We start from the raw sequence: 27,579 nt of genomic DNA, 5'->3' as shown, positions 1-27,579 counted from the left end.
ACTAGGGCAAATTATCCCGGTGTTTCAGGATTAAGGTAATTTAGCAGCCCTGCCCACTCGCCTTGAAAAAATACACAAACATTCCCAACAAAGTCAGGAGCAGTAGGAGAGCTAAGATCTAAGTGAAAACCTCCTGCCAAGTACTAGGATGGGAGCTAATAAAAACCTAGAACTGTTCTTCTTGTTGAGTGAAATCTGACAAATTAATGATAATCCTTAACAAATTTTAACTCAAATGTGTCCTTTTCCCTATAATCAGTCACATGCTCTTCTTTCTTCCCACCCACCCTGCAAACACTTTGTATGCTGCTTGAGAGAAGCGTATCTTTAATGATTCTAGCCGGCCTGTAACATCACTATTTCAAGCTCAAGGCTTGGGTTCTAGTCACAGCCACTAGCTACCTGTGTTATTATACACAACCACTTTACCTCTCTCCACATGAGCGTCCTAATTGCTATGATAAGGAAATGGAAAAAAATACGATCACTAGCTCTAACACTACAGTAAACTGTACCAGAAATTTATAAACTTTCTACTTCCTTAATACAGATGTCAATATGCATTTTTTTCCTTTCTGAGTTCATAGTATTTGTGAAATTTTCAAATGGGTCTGTATTACAAGAAAGGGTAAGAACCACTGATAAAATACTAAAATGACATCAGTAAAACTATTATTTCCTTTTTAAGAAGATAGCTCATGACAATGCACCTTTTAAATGAAGTGGAAATGCCTCGTCTAAAAAAAATTCACCATGCTGCTTTATGAAGTAAACGTAGTCAATTCAGTCAGGAAGGGCACTGGCAAATGAAATCCACGTTGCAGGAAACTGTAAACACTGCATTTGGTTCCAGAATACCGATTTTTCCCTTCATTTGTTCCCATGCCACTTTGGTTCTTCTGACTTTCAGATCCCCCTAACCAATTCTTAGCTGGCATCTCCACTTGGCTGCTTCACAGGCACCAAAAAGTTTTCTGCCTAAAACTGAATGCTCAATCCTTCTTTCCACATCTATTCCTTTCCCAATTTTCCTCACTCTGTAAGTGGCATCATCATGAACACTGTTCATCAAACCAGGCACTTTTCATCATTCTTGACATTTCCTGCTTATATTTACTCCACCACACCCAATCTACTTTCTAACAAAACCACCCCAAATCTATCTCAACTCAGCCCTCCCCTTTTCTCCCCAATTACACTGCCCCACACGAGTCAAAGCCATCATTTGCTGCTCCCTGGACCTCTGCAATAGATCCTTAAATGGTCTCTTCGCCATTACACAGACCGCCCCAAATCCGGACAGAGTGGAAATCAGATCCTGTCATTACCCCGCTTTAAATCCCTCTATTGCCTTCCACTGAATTTGGAACAAAATCCCACCTTCTTACAGAGTTCACAGGGCCCTGGAGCACCAAAATGCTTGGTTCTTAGATCCTGCCAAGCTTTTTCCTGTCTCAGGGCCTCGATACGTGTTCCACCTGAATGCTCTTCGACACGTATATCTTTTTTTTTTTTTTTTCGGAGTCTCGCTCTGTCGCCCGGGCTGGAGTGCAGTGGCCGGATCTCAGCTCACTGCAAGCTCCGCCTCCCGGGTTCACGCCATTCTCCTGCCTCAGCCTCCCGAGTAGCTGGGACTACAGGCGCCCGCCACCTCGCCCGGCTAATTTTTTGTAGTTTTTAGTAGAGACGGGGTTTCACCGTGTTAGCCAGGATGGTCTCGATCTCCTGACCTCGTGATCCGCCCGTCTCGGTATATCCTTAAAGTAAGATTCCATTGATTGTGCCCATTTGTTTTGAAAAGGGAGTTTATTACACAGTTGTTTTAAACAAGTTCATAACCCTAGAGCTTAGGTATAGAGTGACTGCTCTAAACTAAAGCAACAGAAGGGAAAAGGGAGCAGGGCAGGTCTTCCAGCAGAACACCAGCTACCATTTCTGTGGCCAGGCCACGCCATCGATTCACTCGGGGAGCCCTGCCCACCGAGGCCCAGCGGCCGGCTCCTGTGTGCAGCTGCCCCGCAGCAAGCGCCGGCGGCCTATGGCGCCGCCCCATTTTTCCTAATACTTGGACTCGAACTAATGGAGTCACTGTTAGGCGAAGAAAGGAATGACCTCCAAGGTCACATGCAAGCAAACTTTGGTCTCAAGTCAACAGGAAATTGCATCGAAATCGCTGTCGCTAGCGTCTTACAAGTAAGGGTTTTCTCCTTAACCCAAACAAGCCTTTCGGGCTGGGTTTTTATCACTTCCGCTCCAAAACCGAGGAGGTTGAGTGAACTTCACCCCACGACCCCCGACTCTCCGCGGCGGCCGGAAGCGGAGGCCTGGCAGGGGGAGGGCAGGACCCCGAGGGGCGAGGAGAGGAGGGGGCTGCGCTCACCTCGGAGCAGAGCCATGGCTGCGGCTGGGTCGTCGGCGGCGCGGGTCTCTGGTCTGGGGGACGCAGAGCGGCCACTTGCAGTCACCCAGATTTCAAGAGCGTGGGTGGCGCCCCGGGAGCCACGCCCCCGCCCTTTCACCTACTTCCCGCGTAAGATGATCCTACTCCACGCGTGGCTGCCCGCCTCACCCTAGCCCGAGGGAGCCCGGGGGTCGGGGCTCGGGTAGACGACTACGCGTCTTGCGGGCTGACTCTTTCCTCACGTCCTCGTTTTTAGATTTTCTCCGTTTCCAAACCGAGAGAATTTGGTTTGACACCTCTCACCCATCATATCCCAGTCCCGAGAGGGAATGACTGTTCCCTTTGGTCTCCGCCAGAACCCTAAACACCTGGCAGGAGCCCAGGCCTGAGGAACTTGGCGCGCTGGCGGCCGCCAGCTGGGGGCGGAACCGAACGTCCTGGGGGCGGGGCGCGGCGGAGGCGCGACGGGATTGGCTGGAGCGGGCGGCTGCGCAGTCCGCTAGGCAGAGGCTCTGGTCGCCGATCTGGACGCGCGACTGCGCTTGGGTGCTGTACTGAGGGCTGGGCGGAGAGGTGGGCGGCAGTTGGGGTGCGGTGAGTGTAGTAGGCTAGGGCGCTTTCGGGTCCCTATTGCAGCCCCCAGATGAGCCCGTAGTATTTTCCTTATATGATCAGGTCCCACTGCGGGCGGCGCAGCTTGCCCGGAGCCTGAGAGGATTATGAAAACGTGGCGAGCGAAGTGGGGCCAGGGGACCTGGAGCGGGGGCGTGAGGAGAGGGGGCGGCAGGTGAGGCTGGACGGGAGGGAGGTCTAGGGAGGCCTCTGCCGCGGTCACTGTGAGCCCTGGCCGATGATGACGAGACCACTGCGCAATCTGAGTTATGGGAACCACGTGATGGAGTGTGTTCTGAGAACAGACTGAGGCCGGGCGAGCAGGAGGCGGCCGGGGCAAGGGAGAAGCGGAGAGCCCCTCGGTACCAGGGCTCGGAGGGCCGGGTTGCCTAGCGAGGGCTTCTTTGAGTGCGTGGGGGTGGTGGGTGGCATGGACGGTTTTTCTGAGTCGTCAGCGAATGCCCCCTCTAGAATCCTGCTTTTCAAACGCTTTGGTGACACTCTTGCAGTGTGGGGTTTTTTTAAAATCCAAATTTGTATTATGAAAACTTTCAAACTTACAGAAAAGTGGGAAGACTTGTACAGTGGACGCATATCGACCCAATTGTTAACATTTTGCTATATTGCTGACCACCTGTTCTTCCATCAAACCATCTTATCTTTTTAACGCAGACCTTAGTACTCTACACCCATGAACACATCAGCACACATTATTCATTTACAGTTCTTTTTAAGGCAAAATACCCACGCAATCAAATGTACAAATCTTAGACAAGCTTCACAAATGCTTATGTATAGGCCGGGCGCCGTGACTCACGCCTGTAATCCTAGCACTTTGGGAGGCCGAGGCAGGCGGATCACTGGAGGCTAGGAGTTTGAGACCAGCATAGACAGCATAGTGAAACCCCATCTCTATAAAAATACAAAAAAATTAGCCAGGCATGGTGGCAGACGCCTGTAATCCCAGCTACTCGGGAGGCTGAGGAGGGAGAATCACTTGAACCCAGGAGGCAGAGGTTGCAGTGAGCTGAGATCTTGCCATTGCCCTCCAGCCTGAGCAACAGAGCAAGACTCTGTCTCAAAAAAAAAAAAATTTGGTGTTGTTTGTATGATCATAAATATGCTGTAGGAACTGTTTATATCAACTAGCTTATGTTAAAATTGGTGTCATGTTATTTTGTTTATACTCGTGGTTTCCTAGAACCTATCAGTGACGTTGAGGACTAATTATACTGTGACCATTTTTCTGGATCATGAAATATTTCCATGGTGGTCTCTAATGATGGGTGCTTAAGGGCACCATCCCTGGAGATGTCTTCTTGTATATTTTTAGGTGGGTCAGGTTAACAATGGGTGTGGAAGGGCACCATCTCTGGAGATGTCTTATTCCATACATTTGGGTGTAAATTTTTTTAAAGATTTCCAGGTGATTCTGATGTGTGCTAGTTAAGAAAAAACGTATCAGTATTTCCACATAGATGCTCAGTTTCTGGGCTATTCTGTTCCACTGCTCAATTTTTCCATGTCCAGGGCCGGGCACGGTGGCTCATGCCTATAATCCCAGTACTTTGGGAGGCCGAGGCGGGCGGATCACCTGAGGTCAGGAGTTTGAGACCAGCCTGACCAACATGGCGAAACCCTGTCTCTACTAAAAATACAAAATTAGCCGGGCGTGGTGCCACATGCCTGTAATCCCAGCTGCTAGGGAGGCTGAGGCAGGAGAATCGCTTGAACCTGGGAGGCGGAGGCTGCGGTGAGCCGAGATCATGCCATTGCACTCCAGCCTGGGCAACAAGAGTGAAACTCCATCTCAAAAAAAAAAAAATTTCCATGTCTGTCATTCTCACACATCTTAATTACTGAAATTTTGTAAGTCTCGATGCCTGCTAAGGAAAGCTTCCCACTTTCTCAAGGAGGGTCTTCCTTATCCATGGGCCTTTGCTCTTCCGTATAAATCTTATAATTAACTGTCAATTTTCACATAGGAACAGTTGAAATTTTGATTTTTAATCTATAGATCAACTTGGGGACAACTGACAAACTTTTAGTGGTACGGAGTCTTTGAATCCATGTACCTAATTATTTCTCCATTTTCATGTTGTCATCGTTTTTCACTTATATTTTACAAATTCCTCCATACAGATCTTGTGACTATTTTCCCACTGATTTTTCATGCCATCTCTACTGTATGCTATGTTATACATAGGATTGGGTCTATCCCTGCACTCCCTATTCTGTTTCACTGATCTACTTGTCGTTGCCTACACCAAAACTGCCTTTAATTCCATAGCTTTAAAGTAATTGCTCAATAAGCCTTGTTATCTGAGAGTCTCTCCCTGCCGCCAGCTTTTGGACTGTAAGATGCTGACCTCTGGTTTAAATGATCATGACACATATTAGAATATAGGCCCCATAATGAAGCTCCTCAAGAGAGCATTACAAAGAAACTTTGTCAACCTGTAGCTGCAGAGTTTTAAATTTCATTTAGATTTGGCACACCACTTTATTCAAAAGTATTTATTTCCACAAATTTTTATCCACAGCTAAATATTACAGTGACTATTACAAGCATTTTTCTATAAACAAACGTGTAGTTTACAGATTTGTGCAAAGTGGAAAAATATTTTCATCAGTAGTCTTTCTTCCACGGTGTTAGATTCACCCCTGAATATGATCTGAACTCTTTCGGAGAGGCACTCCTTCATCTAAACGTCAGTTGGTGGCAAAATGTTATATTCAAATCTGGATTATTCTGATACGGTGTCACTTTAGAAAATAGCTTAGTTTCATTTCTGATTGATCCCCTTTGTTAGAATTAGAAACTTTCTTTCTTTGAAAAACAATCTTTTCTATCTAATGACCTGTGTTTGTCATTGGCATTAACCTCTGTCTACACCCTCTAATTCTCTAATTATGGCACCAGTGGGTATAAAAAGTGAATTATGGTTATTTGGCTCATGCAGCAAATTGGAGAAACTGACCACAAATATTCTGTGAAGAACTACAAGGTCTTGCCCCATGCTGTCCCATTTTAGTGACCATTTAGTTATGTAGGCATTATACAAATGCCTCAATTTAGGACACCCTTGCTGTCTTAGTAGGTCAAGTGTATGAAAATTTGCTTTATGCAGAATAAATGAATTCTAATTTATTGGTTACTGGAATCTTAATGTATGAAAGCTCTAAGTAAATATTTGATGAATTGATGGTAGCAGCGTTGATTTTTAAATGTTCCAAGCTCCTAGTTTTGTTTTGTTTTTGTTTTTACAAAAGCCTTAAAATTTAGTACTAGGGAAATCAAAGAAAGTAACTCCCACTGACATGCTTCATGGAAAAGGGAAAAACATCTACCTTGGGTCTAATCTGCCTCCCAGGTGAGCCTACAGGTACTGGAACTCTAACTGCAACTATCAGGGCATACGGAAAATTCATGATGTAATATGTTGTCAGCTTCAACAACTCGTGTACATACACATTTACTGTAAGTAAACAGGTCCCATATAATACTTAAAACACAAGTTTTTGATCTATAAATACTTGATTCTTAATATTTAAAATGCTTCTAATGTTTTAAAAGACAAAACTCCCCATGATATCACATTGAACATTAAAATTATTCCCACAGCAACACTTATTTCAGAGAAACAATTGATAAGTCAGTTATCTTAGTAACCGCTAAAGGCACCTGGTGAGAAAAGCGTCAACTAAATTTTAAATATTAAAAAATTAAAGAGACATCTAATGCAGAGTTCAAACCTATATGTTGAATTGTTAGTCATTACTGATTTCATGACACTGATAAATGTTTGAATTGATTTTTAAGAATGCAGCGAAAATGCTAACAAAAGATTATATAGTTCCCCTAAAGATGCTTCTTCTAGTCTCCAAGTATTAAATAAGATAGATCTAAATATTAACTACATATAAAGTATATATTTGTTAGTCATCTATAAATTTTAAGTACAATTCCAGTGATACACCTTTGTCTTTTGGAAGAGAAGAACTAAATCTGCCATTTCTTAGGCTAAATGGACTATTCATAAGGTCCTTCCCTCCCCATTTATTCTAATTGCCAAGCTTTTATTCAGTAAGCTCTTGGCACCTAGTGATTAACCAGAGACAGCAGACAGTAGTGACCAAGAGAGATGGAGAGAATGATGGTATAAGACAGTATATAAGGACAGTAAACCACTGTATTTGTGGAACCACTGCATGTCAAAACTCCTTAACACTCTAACAAGGCATTTTTGGTCTTTTAAGATTAAGGATAGTCCTTACATAAGAGACTCAGTTTCAAACTAAAGTGCATTAAAAAGCAAATTATACTTCACAACAACTTTAAAGAGGTAGCCACAAACCCAGTTGTTTTAGATTGGCCTTCTAAATGAAGTCAGCACATGGATCCATGGGTGAGTGTCATGGAAGTCAGTGATTATGTAACTGTAACGAAAGAAAAAGGCACAGCTCTGCAGACACCCAAGAGAAGCTGGCATGTTTAATGTGGATGTAGAGGGGATAATGCCCATGACAACTGATTGGAACACAACTGTCAGCAGCCTTAACCTAGGCTAAGACTGGGCTAAGCCCCAGGAGATGTAGAGAAGGACTGAGGAAGCTGTGCTCTAAGGGCACAGTGCAGAAGGTAGCTTGGAGTGTGCTGTGTTTCCAAGAGCCTTTTAAGTTGGGTGGTTGAGTAAAAGAGGGTGGAGGCAGGCTGTTCTACTGCCATTTCATGTATAAACCCTATTTTCTCAATGTAATACAAAGACTCTTCTTCTATGACTTGCAAATACCATTTTTTCTTATGGGAACAGCACACTGCTATCAAGAAATAGGGAAAAGACAGTTAAAAAAAAAAAGTGTGGAAAGAATATGGGTTTCCAGTTGAATGCTTGCTTTTGAAGAATCCAAAAACAAGTTAAAAAAAATTCTAAGAGCAGCAAAAATCTAAGCCTATTACTGAATTACTTTTTAAAAATCCTTATTTTGTAGGAGAGATATTTACAATTTTTTTGTGTGCTAAATTTGAAAAACGTTGAAAATAACCTGAAAAGGGAAAGTTGACCTAAACCATTTTATTCTCTTAAAAAAAAAAAAAAACCCCAAACTTTAGTATAATATCCCTGAACTGATTATTTTTGAAGGTTTTTCAGATGATCTGATGTGCAAGTTTTAGTTTGTTTTACTATTTGGTTTCTGGAATAGTAGAGCATTATGTGATGCTCTTACTGGAGGCTTAATGGTATTAAGAGATTAAAAGTTTTCATATTGACTTGTTTGGTTTTTATATCTATAAATAAAACAAGTTGTTATCCTTTTCTGATATTTAGCTTATATACATTTTTGTGAAAGTTTTGTGGGACTTGGAAAGTGTATGGACTAGCATCAGAAACAAAATATTTTTCCATCTTTCTCACTTGGAGTTTGGGATAGCAGCATTTCAATAATCTCTTCCATTAAACCAAGATTCCACAAAAGTGTTTGAGCACACTGAGGACTGGCACTTCTAATTTTGCTTCAGAAACCAGTACTCAAAATGTCTGGTCTGGAGGTCATTTACACCACTGTCTTTGTATAATCAGCCATTAAAAAATATTTTGGGAACATTTCTCAGAAGTCTCATCCCCATATTTTTGTTCTTAAAACATCTCACCACAAACTCAACCATGCCTATAGTTTGCAAACTTTGGGAAATGTCAGTATATGCCATTATGATGGTTATTAGTACCATTATTTGTTAAAAGCCCTTTGAAGGCAATTTATGTGACTTATATATATTTGATATTTTAATTTGGACATTCTCCAGTTATATGCAAAGATCAAAACTAGGCAGCTTCATTTTATAGAATTGGCACCTTTTATTTATCTATGGGGACCGCTTGGTGTCTATAAATTATGCATATGTGTTGGACTGAAATCAAACTTAAAATCTTCCATATTTCAAGTGTTTTTATTCTAAGCAGTAGGTACAAAAAAATAATGACATAGCTGTGTCTAATTCTGTATAGTTCAGCACCCCTCCACAGGCTGTCAATCTCTGATTTGATCTACTTTTACCAGATTTAACAGATCCTTGAATTTACTGTATATACTTCCTTTTTGCTCACATTGGGAATCAAACTAATTCTGGAAACATACATCTTCAGACTTCATTGAGGAATTCCAGATTGAGACACGCTGGGATGTGGATTGAGTCCATGGTTAGAGAAGATGGATTAAATGGAAACACAACAGGAAACATGTGCTTGGCATCTAACAGCAGTTGCTGAGGGTCATTCCGCTCTTGTAGTTGTGCCTATGGGGAAGAATAAGACCATGGAAAGTTTGAGTACCCCTAAAAATAGCCAGTTTAAGTAAATTCATGAAAGTGAGTTGGCATGTATCATGGACAGATTTCTAAGACAATTAGGTAAAACTTCAGGACCAGGAGAATGTGATCTCCTTACCCTTGAGGTATTTAGTGGGGCAAGAAGCCCTGACTTAGGCTTCTTGGAGATCAGAGGGCTACAAGCACTCTCCCAATTCTAGCATTCTTTAAAAAATGTTCTATCTAAGGGAGAATATAAAATACATCTCAGGTGCAAACCATATGGAGAGGCACTGTAGTGGAGTGGCCAAGGGCATGGATTTTTTAGGTAGACAGCTTGAGCTCTAATCCTGGCACCACCCTGGGCAAATTCCTGAATTTTTCTATGCCCCAGTTTCTTTACCTGTAGAATGGAATGGGAGAAGAGTACATCACATAAAACGGCAGAGTAGGAAGCTCTAGGGATTGGTCCCTCCACTGAAGCTACCCTGAACTAGAAACAGTGATTATCAACTATCTTGTAACTCTGGAACTTGAGTGGACATTTATAACAATTGGGACAGTGATTGATAAAGGGAGAGGCTGCTGATCTTTGCTAAGAGAACTGTGTGTGTGACCCAGCTACTATCTCCCTCTCTTCAGCTCCCCTGAAGCTATGGGGATAGCAGCCCATATTCCTGGAGTAGCTAGCTGGCCAGGGTAGGCAGTGGGACATTGTCCTCCAAAAATTTGGGGTTGTGCACTTTGGTTGATCTGGTGGGTCCCAGCAGATGCCTGTCTTGGTTAGACATTTCTTGGGATGCAATGGCTTCCACTAGTGGCATCAACTAGAAAATTTAAAGGCACAGAGCCCCTCCCTGCTTCCTATTTGAAGCCAGAAATTTTAGGAAAAGTACAACAACTGAAATGAAAAATTGACTAGAGGAGTTTAACAGTAGACTTCAGCAGGCAGAAGAAAAGATCAGTGAACTTGAAGATAAAGCAATTGAAATGATCCAGTCTGAGAAGAAAATAAAAATAATGTAAAAATGAACAGAGCCTAACGGACCTACGGGACACTAAGAAGTGTACCAACATACACATTACAGTAGTACCAGAAGGAAAAGAGCAAGAAGGGGGCAACAAAATGTTTGAAGAAATAATGCCTGAAACTTCCCAAATCTGATGAAAGACATGTATGTAATCATCCAAAAAGCTCAATGAACTCCAAGTAGGATAAAGGCAAAGAGATTCACAGTGAAACACATTATACTAAATTGTCAAACCCTAAAACAGAGAGGGAGTCTTGAAGGCAGTGAGAAAGAAGTGACTTGTCACATACAGTCACCCCTCAGTATCCATGGGGGATTGGTTTCAGGAATTCCCACAGATACCCAAATCCATGTATATGCAAGTACTGCAGTCGGCCCTGTAGAACCCAGAGATACAAAAAGTTATCCCCCCATAGCTACAGGTTCTGCATCCTGTGAATACTGAATTTTGAATCTGTGGTTGGCTGAACTTGCAGATATGAAACCTGTGGATATGGAGGGCTGACTGTATAAGGTATCCTCAAATAAGATTAACAGCTGTTTTTTCATCAGAAATCATGGAGGCTAGGAGGCAATGGGATGACACAGTTCAAATCCAGAAAGGAAAAAATCTTGTCTGCTAAGAATTCTAAATCTGGCAAAACTACCCTTCAAGAATGAAGGAGAAATTAAGTCATTTCCAGAGACAAAGAAGGACATTATATTTTAATAAAAGGTTCAACTCATCAAGAAGATATAATAAACATCTGCACCTAGCAACAGAACCTCAAAATATCTGAAGTGAGAACTGACAGACTTTAAGGGAGAATAGTTCTACAGTAATGGTTGGACATTTCAATACCCCATTTTTAATCATGGATAGAACCAGATAGATCAATAAGAAAACAGAGGCCATGAACAACACTATAAACCAATTAGTCCTAACAAACACATATGGAACACTCCACTTAGCAGCATACACATTCTTCTCAGTGCATATGGAACAGTCTCCAATGGACCCTGTGTTACACAAAACAAGTCTGAATAAATTTAAAAAGATTAAAGCCATATGAAATATTTTTTGATTATGATGGAATGAAACTATAAATCAATAAATGAAGGAAAACTGCAAAATCCACAAATATGTGGAAACTAATAAGTTCTTAAATAGCCAATGGGCTAAAGAAATCACAGGGGGAATTAGACAATAAAAATATAATAAACCAAAACTTATGGGATGGGGTAAATGTAGTGCTAAAAAAGTTTGTAGCTGTAAATGTCTACATTAAAAAAAAAACAAAAAACAAAAAACAAAAACAACTCAAATCAATAACCTAACTGTATACCTTAAGGAATCAGAAAAAGAGCAAACTAAACCTAAACCTAGAAGAAATGAAATAACAAAAATTACATGGAAAAATAGAGAATAGAACAACACCCAAAACAAATGAAATCAAAGTTGGTTCAAAAAATTGACAAACCCCCCCCCCCGCCTTTTTTTTTTTTTAGACCGAGTCTTGCTCTGTCACCCAGGCTGGAGTGCAGTAGTGTGATCTCTGCTCACTGCAACCTCCACCTCCCAGGTTCAAGTGATTCTCCTGCCTCAGCCCCCTGAGTAGTTGGGATTACAGGTGTGTGTGAAGACTAAAACGAGAAATTAGCAAATCAGAAATGAAAGTGAGGACATTACTGCCAATTTTACAGAAATAAAAAGGATTATAAGAGAATACTATGAAAAATTTAACACCAACAAATTGGATAATCTAGATGAAATGGACAAAATCCCAGGAACACACAAACTACCAAAACTGATTTAAGAAGAAATATAAAATCTGAATAGACCTGTAACAAGTAAGGACATTGAATTAGTAATTAAATATTTCCCAACAAAGGAAAGCCCAAGACGGACTTCACTGGTGAAGACTATCAAACATTTTAAGAAGAATTAACACCAGTTCTCAAACTCTTCCTAAAAATCAAAGAGGAAGGCACACTTTAACTCATTCTGTGAGGCCAATATAACCCTAATATCAAAGCCAGATAAAGACACTGTAAGAAAACAAAACTATATTCATCCCTTGTCAATATAGATGTAAAAGCCCTCAACAAAATGCTAGCAAACTGAATTCACTAAAAGGTTGAAAGGATTATACACCATGACCAAGTAGGATTTATCTTCAGAAAGCAAGGTTAGTTCAACATAAAAATCAATGTAATATACCACATTAACAGAATGAAGAGGAAAAAACCCACATCATCTCAATTGATGCAGAAAAAGCATTTGCCAAAATCCAACTTTTTTTATGATAAAAAGATAAATCCCTCCATGATAAAGACCATAGGTAAAAACCCACATTCAACATCACAAATATCATACTCAAAATGTTTTTCCTCTAAGATCAAGAATAAGATAAGGATGCCTATTCTTACTGCTTCTATTCAGCATAGTTCTAGCCAGAGCAATTATGCAAGAAAAGAGATAAGAGGCAGTCAATTTGGACAGGAAGAAGTAAAATGATCCTTTTGCAGACAACATATCTTACATGTAGAAAAACCTAAAGAATCCACACACAAATATTGCTAGAGCTAATGAATTCAGGAAAGTACATAATAAAAAACCAATACATAAAACTCAGTTGTATTTCTATTCACTAGTAATGAATCATCAGAAAGAAAAACAATTCCATTTACAATAACATCAAAAAGAATAAAATACTTAGGAATAAATCTAGCCAAGAAGGTGTAAGACTTCTGAAAGAGCCAAGACCTCAACAAATGGAAAGACACCTATATTCATGTACTAGAAGACTTAAGATGACAATACTACATACAGCAATCTATAGATTCAATGCTATCTCTATCAAAATCCCAATGATGTTTTTCGGAGAAATCTAAAAAATCCTAAAATTCATATCAAACTTCAAGGGATCTTGACTAGCCAAAGCAATCCTGAAAAATAACAAAATTGGCCGGGTGCAATGGCTCATGCCTGCAATCCCAGCAATTCAGGAGGCTGAGGTGGGCAGATCACCTGACGTTTGGAGTGCGAGACCAGTCTGGCAAACATGGTGAAGCCCCATCTCTACTAAAAATGCAGAAATTAGCCAGGCATGGTGGTACATGCCTGTAATCCCAGCTACTTGGGAGGCTGAGGCAGGAGAATTGCTTGAACCTGGGAGGCGGAGGTTGCAGTGAGCCGAGATTGCACTACTGCACTCCATGGGTGATGGAGTGAGACTGTCTCAAAAAAAAAAAAAAAAGGAGGACTCACACTTCCCATTTGAAAACTTTTTACAAAGCTATGGGAATCAAAACAGTGTGGTACTGGTATACGGACAGACATATAGACCAATAGAATATAAGGGCCCAGAAAAAAAAACCCTCATATTTTTGGTTAATTGATTTTTGACAAGGGTGCCAAGTCCATTCAATGGGGGAAAGGGCAGTGTCTTTGATAAATGGTGCTGAGACAACTGGATATCCACATACAGAAGAATGAAGTGGGACATTCACCTTACACCATATACAAACATTAACTCAGAATGGATCAAAAACTTAAAGGGAGCTAAATCTGTAAAACTCTTATCATATCTGATAAGGATTTAATATCAAGATTGTACAAATAACTCCTATAACTCAATACTAAAAATGCAACAATCTAATTTAAAAATGAATTAAAGACTGGAATAGATATTTCTCCAGAGAAGATACGCACATGGCCAATAGGTGCATGAAAAGATGCTAGTCATCAGAGAGATACAAATCCAAACCACAATGAGATACCACCTCACACCCATTAAGATGGCTATAATTTTAAAAAGCTGGAAAATCACAAGTGTTGGTGAGGATGTGGGGAAACTGGAACTCTCATGCATTGCTGATGGGGATGTAAAATGGTATAGCTGCTGTGGAAAAGTTTGAGGTTCCTCATAAAGTTTAAAATATAGAGTTACCGTATGACCCAGTAATTCTGCCTCTAAATATATGCTCCAAAGAACTGAAAAATGGATCTCAGCTACTTGTGCAGCAATGTTCATAGCGGCATGATTCCCCATAGCCAAAACGTGGAAACAGTGCAGTTTCCATGAGCCAACGAATAGACAGAATGTGATATATGAAGGGAATATTAGTCACTAAAAAAAGGAATGAAGTTCTTACGCATGCTACAACATGGATGACCTTTGAGAACCTAAGTGAAATAAGCCAGACCCAAAAGAATATCGTATGACTCAACTTATATGTGATATCTAGAATTTACATATAATTTAATATAGAAGCCTACCCAGCGTTGAATGGAAGGGAGAATATTATTTGTGCAAATGGGTAGTGTTCCTGTTTAAGATGATGAAAGAATTTTGGAAATAGTGGTGATAGTTATATAATATTGTGAATATACTTAATGCCACTGAACTGTACACTTAAAAATGGTTAAATGGAACACACATACCCCAAAACCATGGGATGGGGAAGAGTTCCCTTCTCGTAAGGTTGTGAGGATTGAAAGAGTTAACAGGTATAAAGAACAGAGTACCATCACTGGCACATAGTAAGTGCTGTATATGCTGTTATCAGTTTTATAATATGCTCCTTTGTTCCTCCTGCCCGTGCATTAACCATTAATCTCTGAACCATGAACTGCTGGTAGAAGCTGTACTTTTACAAAAGTCAATAGGGTTAACTGTGGAAGTACTGCCAAAAAGGAAAATCAATTATATACTGATTTTGTGAAAACACAATTTATTTTTCTCAAACCTCAAAACAGGCCATGGTCAGTAAATACATAGCAGCATTTGAAAAGTGCTGGGAAACAGGTTTACAGAATGAAGTCAGTTTGAGCATGGCATTGTAAGATGGTTCTATAGTGGCAGGGGAACCTAGAATTGCCCATGTTTTCATCCATTACCTGAATTATGAATAGAAAGCATGACTTAAATTTCCAGTACCCGTGTGTTTGGCATCTTGAAAGACGGGCCAAAATTTTAAAGTAATTTTAATCATTTGAAAAAGAGGTTTGAAATAATGGGAGAGAAGTTTAAAGGAGAGAAAGGCATTTAGGGAGGAATAAACAACAAGCCTCACTAATTCAAGATACTCAATGATGGCTCTGATATGGCCTGGCAGAATGATTCTCTGGGATTGTTGAAGGCTCACACACATCCCACTCTGAGTTTTGCTGCATTTATTATCACGAACCTATCGCATGGCATATGTATGTAAAATGTGAAATAGCAGGAGGCTCTGGGAAAAAAGTCATCTTTGTAGCACTTAAGGACCCTTGTATTTATCCACATTAGTTAGACGTGACAGTAGACTTCACTACCTAAAAGGTTTGAAGAAATTTTAGAGAGTATAAAAATGGGAAAAGAAAGTGAAATATTACCTCTATTATCACAATTCAACAGCAAAAGGCATGTATACATTTAATCAATTAAAATTTACAAGGTGGTCATTTCACAGAAATCCTCCTGTGAATGCTTTGGTGAGTTTAACTTCAAATTTACATTTTTAAAGGTCAGTATAAAGCTATAAAAAGCCCACAGTGCCCAAGCAATGGTTTGTTTTAACAAGTAACTTGTCTTTATCACACAGGTGAGTTCAAATGTAGGAGGGTGGGATTGTTCACCATTTCTTCTGAGCATTGTATAGGTAGAAACAGAACATAAAACTATAGCTCACACAAAAAAAAATTTTGATGGAACTGCGAGACACTGAAATTGATTACTGAGTAAGATTCAAAATCTGACTTTCAGAGAATATTTGGGCTTAACCTCCATTATATTTTTCCTTTGTCCTTAATCTATTAAACCTGCAGTATGATTTGGCATGTATTTTTTAACCTGAATTCTCATAAACAGTGGGGTTGCCAATTTATGAGCAGTTATAGTTCTCCCTCTAACGTGTGTCTCAGATATTCAAAACCAAACAAGACTTTCTAAACTTGCACTTTTGTGTAAATTATCAGCCCTCCATAAAAATCCACATAATGGGTCCAGGGTCAGATATCTCAGTGGCTTCTGTCATCAAACTCTTCCCATTCAGCATCTGACTATGAGCATCCTAACTGGATACTTTCTGTCAGCACCACCCGCAACCCCGTTGTTATATTCATGTTGGTGAGTAGAGACTCACTCTGCCTGCCCCGCTCTGTGGCCTGTGTCTTTAACAATCAACTGTGTTTCTGTCATTGCCCTTAGGAGAATAACCTTTAGTCTGACTAGGCACCCCTTCCCAGACGTGTGGCCTCTGTTCCCTACTTAGATGCTGGGCTAAAGTTCATTTAGATTGTTTTTGCCATGGCTCTTTTCAAACCCCTTTTTAGCCCTTTTCAGGGCCCTCTAAATCTCTGGATCTACATTGAAACACTGTAAGGAGCTCCAAATAAAATTCCAGGAGTATTCCAAAGGGAACAGCTTCTTGTACAAAGCTCCATGTTTCCTCATGTTTCCTCAGTGTCTTTGATAAACCTCCATTTGGTCCCCTTTTTCCTGACTCTCCCTCCTCTGATCACTTCCCCCTGCACCCCTTTTTAATCCTTGTTTCATGTCAACATCACTTCACTGGCCAATAAGGTCATTTCAAAGTTTGAGGGAGTGCTATGTCTCCCCTGAGATGCTCCCCACAGGTAATCATGGGAGAAGAGTGGCCTGTTTTCTGAATCATTGCGACATGACTATCATTCTAACACTGTCACAGTTACTATCACATGCAAAGGTCAGGCACTCAGCCAAAATCACCTTGGGCTCAGCTTGAGGAAGTTCATCTTTAAGAAAAAATTCCCATCTTAAGAAAAGACAGATTTAAATAACCGTTTTCCCTATTACATTTTCTTTCAAGCATTTTCCTAAAAGCAAATATTGTAAGTCTTAGACAAAGAGTTAAGAGCTCAAATTGTTTTCTTTAAAGAACATTTCTTAGTTCCATTTATGGTTAGGACTGATATTCTGCTTACATTGTTAATTCCATTTGGTGCTAATAGTTCAGTAACATGCTAGTGGCAAATGAAATAATGCTTAAACTATGTCTATAATCTGAGAGGCAGAGATTGTAAAAGTTGAGTTTTCTGTGTGTAAATAATAAGTTACTCATGGGTGATATGGTTCATGTTTACCTAAGTAGAAAGCCTAGGAATGTAAGGTCTCCTAACATATATGTAACCAGTATTTTAGTAATAAAGAGAAGCAAAGTTGAAACCCAAATTTTCAATTTCCTTTATAGTCTTAGACTAGGACTTTATAAAATTACTATTTTAAAACTCACCTGGATCGTTCGTATAAAGGCCACTGTTACCCGTTCTTCAAATTCATTCAGGGGAGTATAAAGGTTTAAAATTTTGACAATCTGTTGGGAGTAAAAACAGAATTTAGCACACAGCTAAATGAACATGAGACAACTTTTGAACTTTAAAGAATATGTGACATTGGAACAAGAGGATGATCCTTTTTAGACAAGGCTCACAACACAGATGGAGCTGGACTGACATTTACACTTGGAGCCTGCATCCAGTAAACTAGAGCCCACAGCTTTGCCAGGTGGATCTGAGCCCTCTCACCGAATTCATGTCTCCTGTAAACCCACCTGCCCCTCCCCACTATGCTCGTTGGTATACACAATGAGGAGTTTAGAATGCGGTAGCCTGAAATCCTTAGCCTCTTATCTACTAGTAATTTAAAGGTTTCTTCTGAAGAGTACTGGAGATCTTACATTAGATGAGAAAGGTCTTGTTTAATACCTAACTACCCCCATCCACCAACATTATTTACAAATGAATATTTGAACAGGAGATACTCTTTTGTCTGCCTACCACTGGTTTGGTAGAAGTAGACTGCCCAAATGCAATGCCAGCTGCATTCTAGAAGCAAACTTATGTCAAGTGAAATGTATTTAAAGAGGAGAGAAATGTTTGAAGACTTTCTGGAAATGTTTACAGAAGGAAGCAGTTTTTTTTAAGAGTACAATATATAATATTTTAGTAGTAAGTGGAGGAGGTAAGGAAAGGTGTTTACTTTGCTATATTAAGATGTGTTTTTCTGTACTGAGTTTGGATTTTGTTATTTATCTTTCAGGGAATGGCAATGTATCAGCAACAGAGTCATTGTTACACATTTTTTAGGGAAAAGGAAAGTAATACTTAAATGCCCCTAAGTTCTTAATGACTTCATTTAAAACAATATAAATGAGTGTGAGTGAAAATATGACCATATTGAAATTAGTTTTAAAGAAAACTTTTTTTCTTACAATTACAGTTGTAAAGAAAGCAAATACCTGATGCTGCCAATTTATGAAAATTTGTGGATTTCTATGTAAGAAACATTCCAGAATTCATTACATTTAAAAAAGTTTTTACCTAAACTTGACGTTTTGTGGGTTTGCTACCTTATCTTTTTAAGTGAGTAAGATGGATAGAGAGTTACGAGAAAACAGTATCCGTGGCATCCTTTTTCACAGACCAAATGGTTTTTGGTTCATCTAGGAATATCCCATTAGCTGTACTTCAAAATTGTATCTTTAGGGGTATATAGAGGGTGGGAGTGCAACACTAACAACCACTAACGAGAACAGACTTGGAATGGATGCTGGGCTTGCTTGGAATATCACGGTTGACAGAGGTGCAGAGTGACTGTACCTGCTGGGTGCTGAGGGAGGTACACAGGGAGCAGATGGCCTCTGCATCCTCCTGGGTTTTCTTCTTCAATTGCAGGAGCTGGGCTGCTTGGATCAGAGGTTCCATGGTCTGAACTGCTCCACTCTGGTGAAGGTTTCTTCCCCGAAGCCACTCCTCAAGCTGACTTATATTGTACCTTAGCCATAGGTAGAAAACAAGCCATGTTAAGCCGGTCCTCCTGATTCACTGAGAAGGGGACACCTGTTGAGTTTTGCAGGCCAGCTGCAGCTAGTGTCATTATTTATCTCACATGGTTAAAAAACACAGCAAGTGCCTTGCACTCAGGAACTATTTGTTGAATAAAGAATGAACAAATGAATGAGTGGGTACTTAAAATCAAGCAAAGATGAAACACCTGAAGTGTCTAAATTAACGGGGAAAAACAAGTATTAAATATACTGAATTGTAAGTATTTATATTTAACATTCACAAATGTATTTATACTTCTATGTGAGCCTTCATGCCTCTTAACTCATTTTCTCTCTGACCTATCTGCTTTGTATTTAGTCTTTAACTTAGAGTGTGTCAATATCTTTAAGCTTTGAACTAATTTGTTTACCAAGTCAACCATCTCAGTGTTTGATGGATTTCACCAACAGATAAAAAGGTGATGGATTTGAGTCACAGACTGATGGAGACAAGGACTGTCAATTAGATTTGGATTTCACGTTTAGAAACAGCAGTCTTGTGTTCTGATTCTAGTCAGTGAAGGCCCACTCTATCTGTGTTGTTGGGGGGTGCTCCTCTCTTACCTGAGTTGCATGCCTGTGCTCCAAGAGCAGACGTCCTTCCGCAGGAGCAGGTTGTTAAGAGTCACTGCGTTGATCATGTAGAAGAGCTGTTTGAATACCTGCAGGATGATCTCAGGGTCCAAGCCCTGGTCACACATGACTGTATGAAAGGCATTCATCTGGCGGATGATAGCTTCCAGGCAGTATGAGTTATCCCCATCTGCCATGCTGGAGGAGCGCTTCCGGTAGCCGGTGGGCTTCACACCAGATAGACCCTGAATGCTCTCATTTTCCAACATGGCAGATACTGAAAGAAAAGCACACTTGGAGAAGCTTGCATTCCCCACTAACAATGCAAAGATTGGACCACTCAAATCATTTAGTGCTCGGGACTTTAGCAATGATACCACCCAGAGATGGGCAATGTTGACATGCTCAGGAACTTACAACATTTGGCAAAGAATTTCTAATGTGTTGATTTCTGTATGGAATAAAACAGCTGTGGACAGCATTTTCACTTAAATTTACTGACGATTAGACAAAGATGATGGGCATGTACCAGCTCAATTCAGTATCACCGGTGCTGAAGTCCACAGTTTGAGAATTGAGCAACCTGGGTGTCATCCTGGCCTAGCCACTGACTATGTAAATATGAGCTTCATTGGTCTGTTATACTTACTAAGCAGCAATTGACTACGTACCAGGGGCTTTCCGTTCAGTATCTCAATCTTCCAACAACTCTCTGAAGTACTACCCATTTTTATGAGGAAGTTGAGGCATAAAGAGGTTAAATAACTTGTCTGGGGTCACACTGATAGGGAGTTGCAGGGCCAGGATTTCAACCCAAGTCTGTCTGACTCCAGAACTGGTGCTATTACCCTTCTCATTATTCTGAGTATCTCCAGCTTGATATGTCAGTTCTCCCTCTGTCTGGTGCCTTATAAAAAGATTTCCAGACAGGAAGGAGGGTTTGGAATAAACCTCATTTCAAGTAATATATTTCTAGATTTGTTCTTCCTGGGATTCACCCATAACCTACTTGTGTTGTAAGAACCTTGGGAAAGCATTTTGAACGGGTCCAGGTACAGTTTCTTTCCCAGCCTTGGTGGAGCACAATGAGTAATGTATCTACACATCATTTTTCTTCCTATTGAAAATGTAACTGCTCTCATTTCTCAATTCTGATTTCATGTTCAGTGCCCAAGTACACTGCTTGGCCCAAAGCAAATGTCTAATAAATACTGATGCATCATGCCTACTGCTGTGTCCTTTAGCATGAACACTCCTGCTTTCTTCCATGAATCAAGTTCATAATAGGTTGAGAGAGTTATGTTTTTTCACTGCATATGCATTTGTACCTTTTGAGTTTACATTTATTATGTATGAAAATTTGGGAAAAAATACAACATATTACAGAAAAAGAGATAAAGGGAAAGTCATCTATGCTTCTGGCACTGTGTCAAATACTTTCACTGCTCTTTTTAAGCATGATGTGCACACCTCAGTTCTGCCTTCACTGGGAAGGTTCTGGCTATCTGGAGGTCATGGCTAATATATCTGGTTCCCGAAAGGCAGAGGGTGCTGACCACGCCTTCCCCTCGTTTCAGACCCCATGATGAGTGATGTAGCTCTCCTGCTGCCAGCTTACCTATCATCGGCTGTAACATGCCCTCGGCAATTTTAATGAGCTGCTGGTAGATCTGAATGGAAAGGTCACTCAGCACCTGACGGTATTCGGTGAGGTCAAAGTTCTTAAGACAGTGTTCGTTCTGCTTTGCAGTGTTCTGAGTCATGAAGCCCTGCAGAGGGAGAGGCGTGCACTACTGAGTTCTGTGGTCTGCTGGGCCCAGCACAACTTCCGGGGCTCCGGTAACTTTAGTCATCTATTTGGTGGGCAGGGGGCCTACTCAGGCCCTTCCTATGTAGATGATGTTTTACAAAACCCTGTCAGTTCTTTGAGGCCTCATTGATGACCCTTGAACTTGAAGGTAATAGAAAAACTCAACATGAGAGAGAAAGCCTGAATCGCTCAGTCCAAATCCCCAAGGCGAAGTGATTTCCCTACAGTAGCAAAACCCAGGTTGGTACCAGGTCCAGAGAAAGGGATCCCTGCTTTCTCACTTTGTCCAGTGCTTTCCCCAATATACCACCAAGTCCCCCTAAAATGTTAGATGATGTGCAGCCTCTAAAGGAGTGTGGCCATGGGCCAGATTATATGCTTGTATGAGGAGAAGGTTTATATAGATTCTATCACTGGGTATCAGAATTAATAGATGAACTAAAGTGATTTCATAGCTACAGTACTGTGTCCTCTTAGCTTTCTGTATCAATCAGATGAAATAACACGTAAGTTAACGCAACTGCTGATATCAGGAGGACTCATGTGACCAATGTCCTTTTCATTGAGGCTGAGGGAAACCAATAGCAGCCAAAAACATTAGTGCTCCCAAAAGGGCAACCATCTTCAGCAAGGCCTGTTGTACTGTGTCAAATACAAAGCCATCTTAATACAAACAAAAGCAGGCAGAAAAGGGGATAATTGTAATCATGAACATAGAGTCAATCATTCTTCCTTGTTATTTGGACCACATGGATCTGGTTATGCTGTGGTTCAGGTCTTGACCCAGGTTCATATTCTCTGACCCAGAGAACATGAGCACCACAGCCTAATGTAATGGAGTTCTAGGTCCTGCTCTAGCCTTATATAACCTACAATTTAGAATGTGTATAACACTGGGAAAAGTGATGGACCTCAATGAAATAACATTACATGTAGTTCTGTGCTTCAAGTAAATGCTTGGATATTACAATTTTGTAACAGAAGACATGTGGTTTGAAATGGCCATTTCTTTAACCTTTGGCCCATCCCTTTTATCATAAAAGCAGGCCATCAAATGAAGTGCTGGTTCTTAGGAGAGAGATGGAGTCAAGCCAACTGCAAAGAAGGTAAGACTGAAAGGGCATATCCTCTTACTAACCCAGGGAGAAGAGTCTGTCAAAATTGGTTCTGGCACAAAAGATGAAATAAAGCTTTAAAAATGGTCGCACTATTTTGGTTTACACTATGTCTTGACCTTGGGAAGGGTAGATGGTGAGAAATGTGAAAGGAAGGGGAAGAAAAGTCGGGAAGACTACAGGAACCTGTGAGTGGGTATGTCTGGAACGAGTTGGGATTCTCACCAGAGAAACTAGAATGGAAACAAGCTACATATTACTAGGTCATTGGGCAGAGTGCAGAGCATGGGAGAAGTTCTTTCAGGGACCAAAGCTGGGAATGTGAGTTCCAGAAAAAGCTGGGCCTTACAGGTCCGGTGTGGATTGTGAAGTGATGGGGTTAGTTGGGCCTCAGGTCAAGGAATCCAATTTGGATAGATGCATGGAGCTGGGCCTCCAGGTCAGTTTGCACACACATAGTTCTGATTATGGCATGCCTCTTTTCTTGTGGCCATCTTTGTCTATCTTGAAATGGACAGATTAATCAGTTGGCTTAGGAGAGACGGTGACCCAGTAGGCAACTGAGCTTCCTGCCAGTATCCATTGCAGTGGGGCTCTTCTAGAGCTGATATAGAAATGTCAGGTTACAAGAGTTTCATGGAGACTCCCAGGGCCTCTATTGATGATGAAAGGTTATGTAGACTCTACTTACATAACCCAGGAGTGCTTTCTGGGGCCCCTTGGGCTCATCAAGGCCTCCTGGAGGCAGGTCTACTGTGACCGGCCTTATTCCTGCTTCCAGCCACGAGGTATGATAAGGTGTGCCCACGGTCTGAGGACCCCAAGGGTGCTCCGAAGACCCCCCCGACCTCTGAGGGCATACAAAGCACTTCTCAACCGCATTTGGATGAAGCAGGAACGCCTCCTGGGTGCCCGGCTCTTCACTCACCTCATCCCCACTGTACTGCTTCAGACAGTGAAGAAGGCGGCAGGTGTTGGATAACCAGAATGACGTCATCTCAAAGTCATCATTGTGCTTCTGTGAAAAGAAAAGGACATCCTCAGCTCTAGGTGGCTCCCGTCTGGTGAAATGCTTCCTCAGTGCCTCTCCCCCCACATTTCCTACCCTTACCTAATGTTCCTGAGCAGCCCTGAGGCTGGGCAGGGCACTTGCCAGTCACAGGGCTGAGACCCATTGCTGAGAGGCTGCATGAGTGTTCCTCTGCTACCAGGGATGGTACACAGAACCCCCGTCTTGGTCCCCTGATCAGTGGTGCACATACAGGGACACACATAAAGGACAGGCTGCCTTCCATGGCTGAAGAATGAATGCAAAGCTGAGTGACAGATGAGGCTCTGCCCCAGCAGCCCTGGGCTCTCGTCTAACCGCCTGGGCTCGCTGGCTCTATTTCTCAACTGCCAGTTATCCAACACAAGGGATGCTAAAGAGCACAACAGCAAAATAGTTTGGTGTCCCATTTATCTAGACGTCAGACGCATCGTGGCTTTAACTCTCTAGAAAACAGCTATAAACCCGAACTAGGTGAAAAAGCCTGCTCAGCAACCCAGACAGCTATGAGACAGCTGCTGTATTAAAACTGATGACTTCACACAGCTCATGCTGTCAAGTAAGCGTTATCATTATCAAATGACAGAGTGGTATGAGATACGACCAAAAAAAAAAATGAGGTTGAATAGAAAGTGACTGGTGGGGCTGGGACATGCTATTTTAGCTCAGAATTAGGGAAGGCTTTCCTAAGGAAGTGACATTTGTATCAGCCCTAAATTGGCCTAGACTGGCCCAAGATTCCAGCTGGATGGTGCTCATGAAAGAGGGTCAACGCTGGAGACACAAATCTCAGAGCCACTAGCACGCAGATACATGTTTTAGAGCCATGAGTGAATAAAATTGCCTGTGGAGGGCAATGCAGCTACTGAGGGCAGGAAACCAGGCTGGCTCTGGAATTCTTAGAGCAGCAACCGGCAGCTCAGTGGACCCCAGAATTGGTTCAGACTCAGAGCTTTTGAGAATGGCTTATGTCCTGGAAGCAGCAGTGTGTGAGAACTAAAGATGGTCTCTAAGAGCAATAATACTCAGGGCACAGGCCGGCTAGCAGGCAGAAATCCCTCTCACTGAGGGCTCATCTCCCTCAAGAATCTCACCTTCCACTGCCTGGCTCTCGCCCCTGTGTGGACAGCCTCACCTCCCTGTAGGCCAGTCTGTTTCTGCAGTGTCTGCACTGCATTCAAGAAGAGCCTTGGGCCTTCAGGTGGCATTCCTGAGCACCTTTAACACCTTGAGGCAAGCCCTGTCCTGGCCCAGGCTGCCTCACCTTGGGAGGTGATGGAATGTCACAGCCCTCCCTGTGTTACCCCCAGGGAAGAAAGCACCCGGACCCTTGGAAAGGTGGAGAGGGCCTGTGTTTCAGGGGTGTCCCTGAACTTGCTCCAGGGTGAGGACCACACATCCTTGGCTGCAGCAGGATGTCCCCCTAGCACCTCTGGCAGTGGGCAGGCCAAGGCTTCTGTAAGCACTGGGCAGGTCTGGAGGCTCAGCAGGGAGGAGCTGGAGGGCTACCTACGCCAGAGTCCTGGGCTTCCTGCCATTGCTGGGCCTGAGCATCCTTCTCTGGGAACTGCCAGGCATCCCGGTTACATGGATGCTTCTGTGGCTCATTTACCTTCAAAGTTGGAGCCTTGGGAGAATTCACTACAGCCAAATCCAGACACAGAGAAGCAACCGTGAGGGGCTGGCTTCGCTCCACCCACCACAAACCATGACCTTCTGCAGGGGCTGCTTACTTTCAGGACTTTCTTAATGCCGTTGATGGTGGAGGTCAGCAGGGAGTGCACCTTGAGATCGTCGTTGGTGTAGTCCGCATGCCGGATGCACATGTAGAGGATATAGGCAGGGAGACAGGGCACTGCGCCCGACAGCATCTGGGGCTTCAAGTCTAAGGGCAACGACAGCAGCAAATGGCAAGAGTTAGATCTATGGGGAACAGTGGAGGCTGTCAGAATCCTCATCTGAATAGAGATGTTTTCAGTATTCCCCCATAGCTCATCTAGGAATAGATGTCTCAAAGAGGATGGGGAGAGAGGCCACCCAGGGTACCCTACCTACCAGTAGTTTCAGACACTGGTTAGAAACACAGAACCACATTCCTAATTATTTGCACTACAACACTGAAACAGGCTTCTGCCTCAGCCTAACGACAGGGAGGAAAAGTGCCTGCAAGTTACATAGATGCCTTTGTCCGCAGCCAACAGGGGTCCATGGCAAGAGGAAGGCTGAGGACAGGACTTAGCTCCCACACAGGGGCAGCAACTCCTGATTTGTGGGCACCACCACTTCCAGAAGGCAAGGGCTGGCTCCAGAATTAGACACATTGTACGTTCCCAAAGACAGGGCCAGCCTGCTGAGGGCTGGGGAAGCTGGAACAACCTCTAGCCCATCAGTTCAGGAACAAATTACCCAGCTGTACTTGCCCAGCCTCACAGCCAAATAGATCAGGCAGACCCCCCTCCCCAGCTCCAGTGCCACTGCTCAGCATGCATCTCTCCAGCCGCTATCCTACTTCCCCCAACTGCTCTCCTCTGTATCCCACAGATACAGCCTGGGCAAGGGCTGCTCTGGCTGGACTGGACGGGCCTTGTGAGTCTCCCCATTAACTGCAGACTCAGCCTTTTGGCCCTTTCTTGCAAAAGGCCCTGGAGGGACAGGAAGCAGCTGTCAGACCATTTTCTATTTCAGACCATGCCAGGAGAGCCAGGCTTAAGGCAACAAGTGGTGGTAGGAGGCCAGAGAACTGGGGGGAAAGGCCTGGTACAAAGGCAAGATGACAGGTGAGAACGGGGCAGGAGCCCAAGGCCCCAGGGGTCTCACCATAGCTCTGCACTGTATCTCCAGCCCTAGTTCTTTATACTCATACCCTCCCAAACAAGGCCTCATGAGCCACCTCTAGGCTCAGAATGGCAATGAAGGGAGGCCACCTCCCTCCCACATGCAGGTGGACAGTATCCTTGCAAACCTTCTACCAGGCTGGTCCTGGGCTGGGCTCTGCTGCCAGCAGCTCCAGTTGGTACTTGGGTTACACCATCCCTGCTCCAATGCCTCTGTCTAGTTAAATGCCAACTGTAGGCCATAATACTCTTGAGTACATGGTTGACATTTGGGTATTTTATAGGTCCAACGATGGCTGTGGATTGGCCATTGGCTCTAATTAGAATGCCAGTCACATTTGTCCAGGAAGATGTATTTTGTAGGCCCAGACTTCCAAACCATAACTTCTTTCTTCAAGCCCGATCCATGTGCAGATTGCAAACAACTTGTCCTGCCTTGGAATGTTCTATTGTGATTGAATAAAGCTTGTTTGGGCTCCCCAGCTAAATGTTAGCGTCTTGGGGAACAGGGACAATGACACTAGTTTTATTTCTCCTCCACAGCAACTGGCCAGTGCCAGGCACCTAACAGGTAGGTGGCTGGTGGTCAAGTTTTGGCATTTGTTTGGGTGGGGTATTTTGGAGGGAAGATGACTGCGGGATTTTCCTAGGCAGCTCAGCGGGAGATGAGCTTTCCTGGGGCCACCTGAGCAAGGGTCCTCTCATGCTGATGGCAGGGCTTTCTCTATAAAAACCCTGGCAAATGGCAGGAGGGAGCCACCTGTCTGACACAAGCAGCCTTATTTATTGAAAGTTTCATTCATCAGAGATGAAAGGTTTGTTCCTAATTGCGTTTGAACAAGATGCAGTCTGTTTAAGGAAGTTTAAGATAAACTTACGTCACATTTAATTGCTGGACAACTGCAGGGGAGATTAAGCTTTATAAAAGAGCAAAATACGTCTAAGAAGCAGGCTAGTAAAAACCCACAAAGCAAACAGCGGGAACAAATCAGTTCAAGGCAGACGCCACAATCCGTTCT

At 42.4% G+C, this 27,579-nt stretch overlaps 2 protein-coding genes and 2 non-coding genes across 7 annotated transcripts in view; 2 read left to right on the top strand and 2 right to left on the bottom strand.

Moving 5' to 3' along the window:
- The window catches only part of LOC105489396 (acetyl-CoA acyltransferase 2), a 28,916-nt gene extending 26,134 nt beyond the window's left edge, over positions 1-2,782 (bottom strand). Inside the window, exon 1 of the mRNA XM_011754157.2 lies at positions 2,381-2,782. Within this exon, the coding sequence (XP_011752459.1) occupies positions 2,381-2,396 (16 nt within the window). The 5' untranslated portion in view covers positions 2,397-2,782. The remainder of the gene's footprint in view (positions 1-2,380) is intronic.
- A 235-nt stretch (positions 2,783-3,017) lies between these two features.
- LOC112427979 (small Cajal body-specific RNA 17) lies at positions 3,018-3,161 on the top strand. Its single transcript, XR_003019771.1, has one exon. It is a non-coding gene; the product is annotated as a small Cajal body-specific RNA 17 (non-coding RNA).
- Positions 3,162-3,245: 84 nt separating this feature from the next.
- Positions 3,246-3,328, top strand: LOC112427975 (small Cajal body-specific RNA 18). The gene has a single exon (XR_003019767.1). It is a non-coding gene; the product is annotated as a small Cajal body-specific RNA 18 (non-coding RNA).
- Positions 3,329-8,099: 4,771 nt separating this feature from the next.
- The window catches only part of LOC105489400 (myosin VB), a 389,540-nt gene continuing 370,060 nt past the window's right edge, over positions 8,100-27,579 (bottom strand). For all 4 annotated transcript variants that reach the window (XM_011754158.3, XM_011754162.3, XM_011754161.3 and 1 more), the window contains 7 exons: positions 25,460-25,611; positions 23,607-23,696; positions 21,372-21,522; positions 19,745-20,030; positions 18,954-19,128; positions 17,588-17,668; positions 8,100-9,308 (listed from right to left, as the gene is read on the bottom strand). In XM_011754158.3, coding sequence (XP_011752460.2) covers positions 9,156-9,308; positions 17,588-17,668; positions 18,954-19,128; positions 19,745-20,030; positions 21,372-21,522; positions 23,607-23,696; positions 25,460-25,611 — 1,088 coding nt within the window. In that variant the 3' untranslated portion in view covers positions 8,100-9,155. The remainder of the gene's footprint in view (positions 9,309-17,587; positions 17,669-18,953; positions 19,129-19,744; positions 20,031-21,371; positions 21,523-23,606; positions 23,697-25,459; positions 25,612-27,579) is intronic.

The sequence above is a fragment of the Macaca nemestrina genome, chromosome 19 (assembly GCF_043159975.1).
Source record: "Macaca nemestrina isolate mMacNem1 chromosome 19, mMacNem.hap1, whole genome shotgun sequence".
Taxonomy (NCBI): domain Eukaryota; kingdom Metazoa; phylum Chordata; class Mammalia; order Primates; family Cercopithecidae; genus Macaca; species Macaca nemestrina.
The sequence above is the reverse complement of the archived record's forward strand: the minus strand, read 5'-3'. Positions and strand labels throughout refer to the sequence as shown.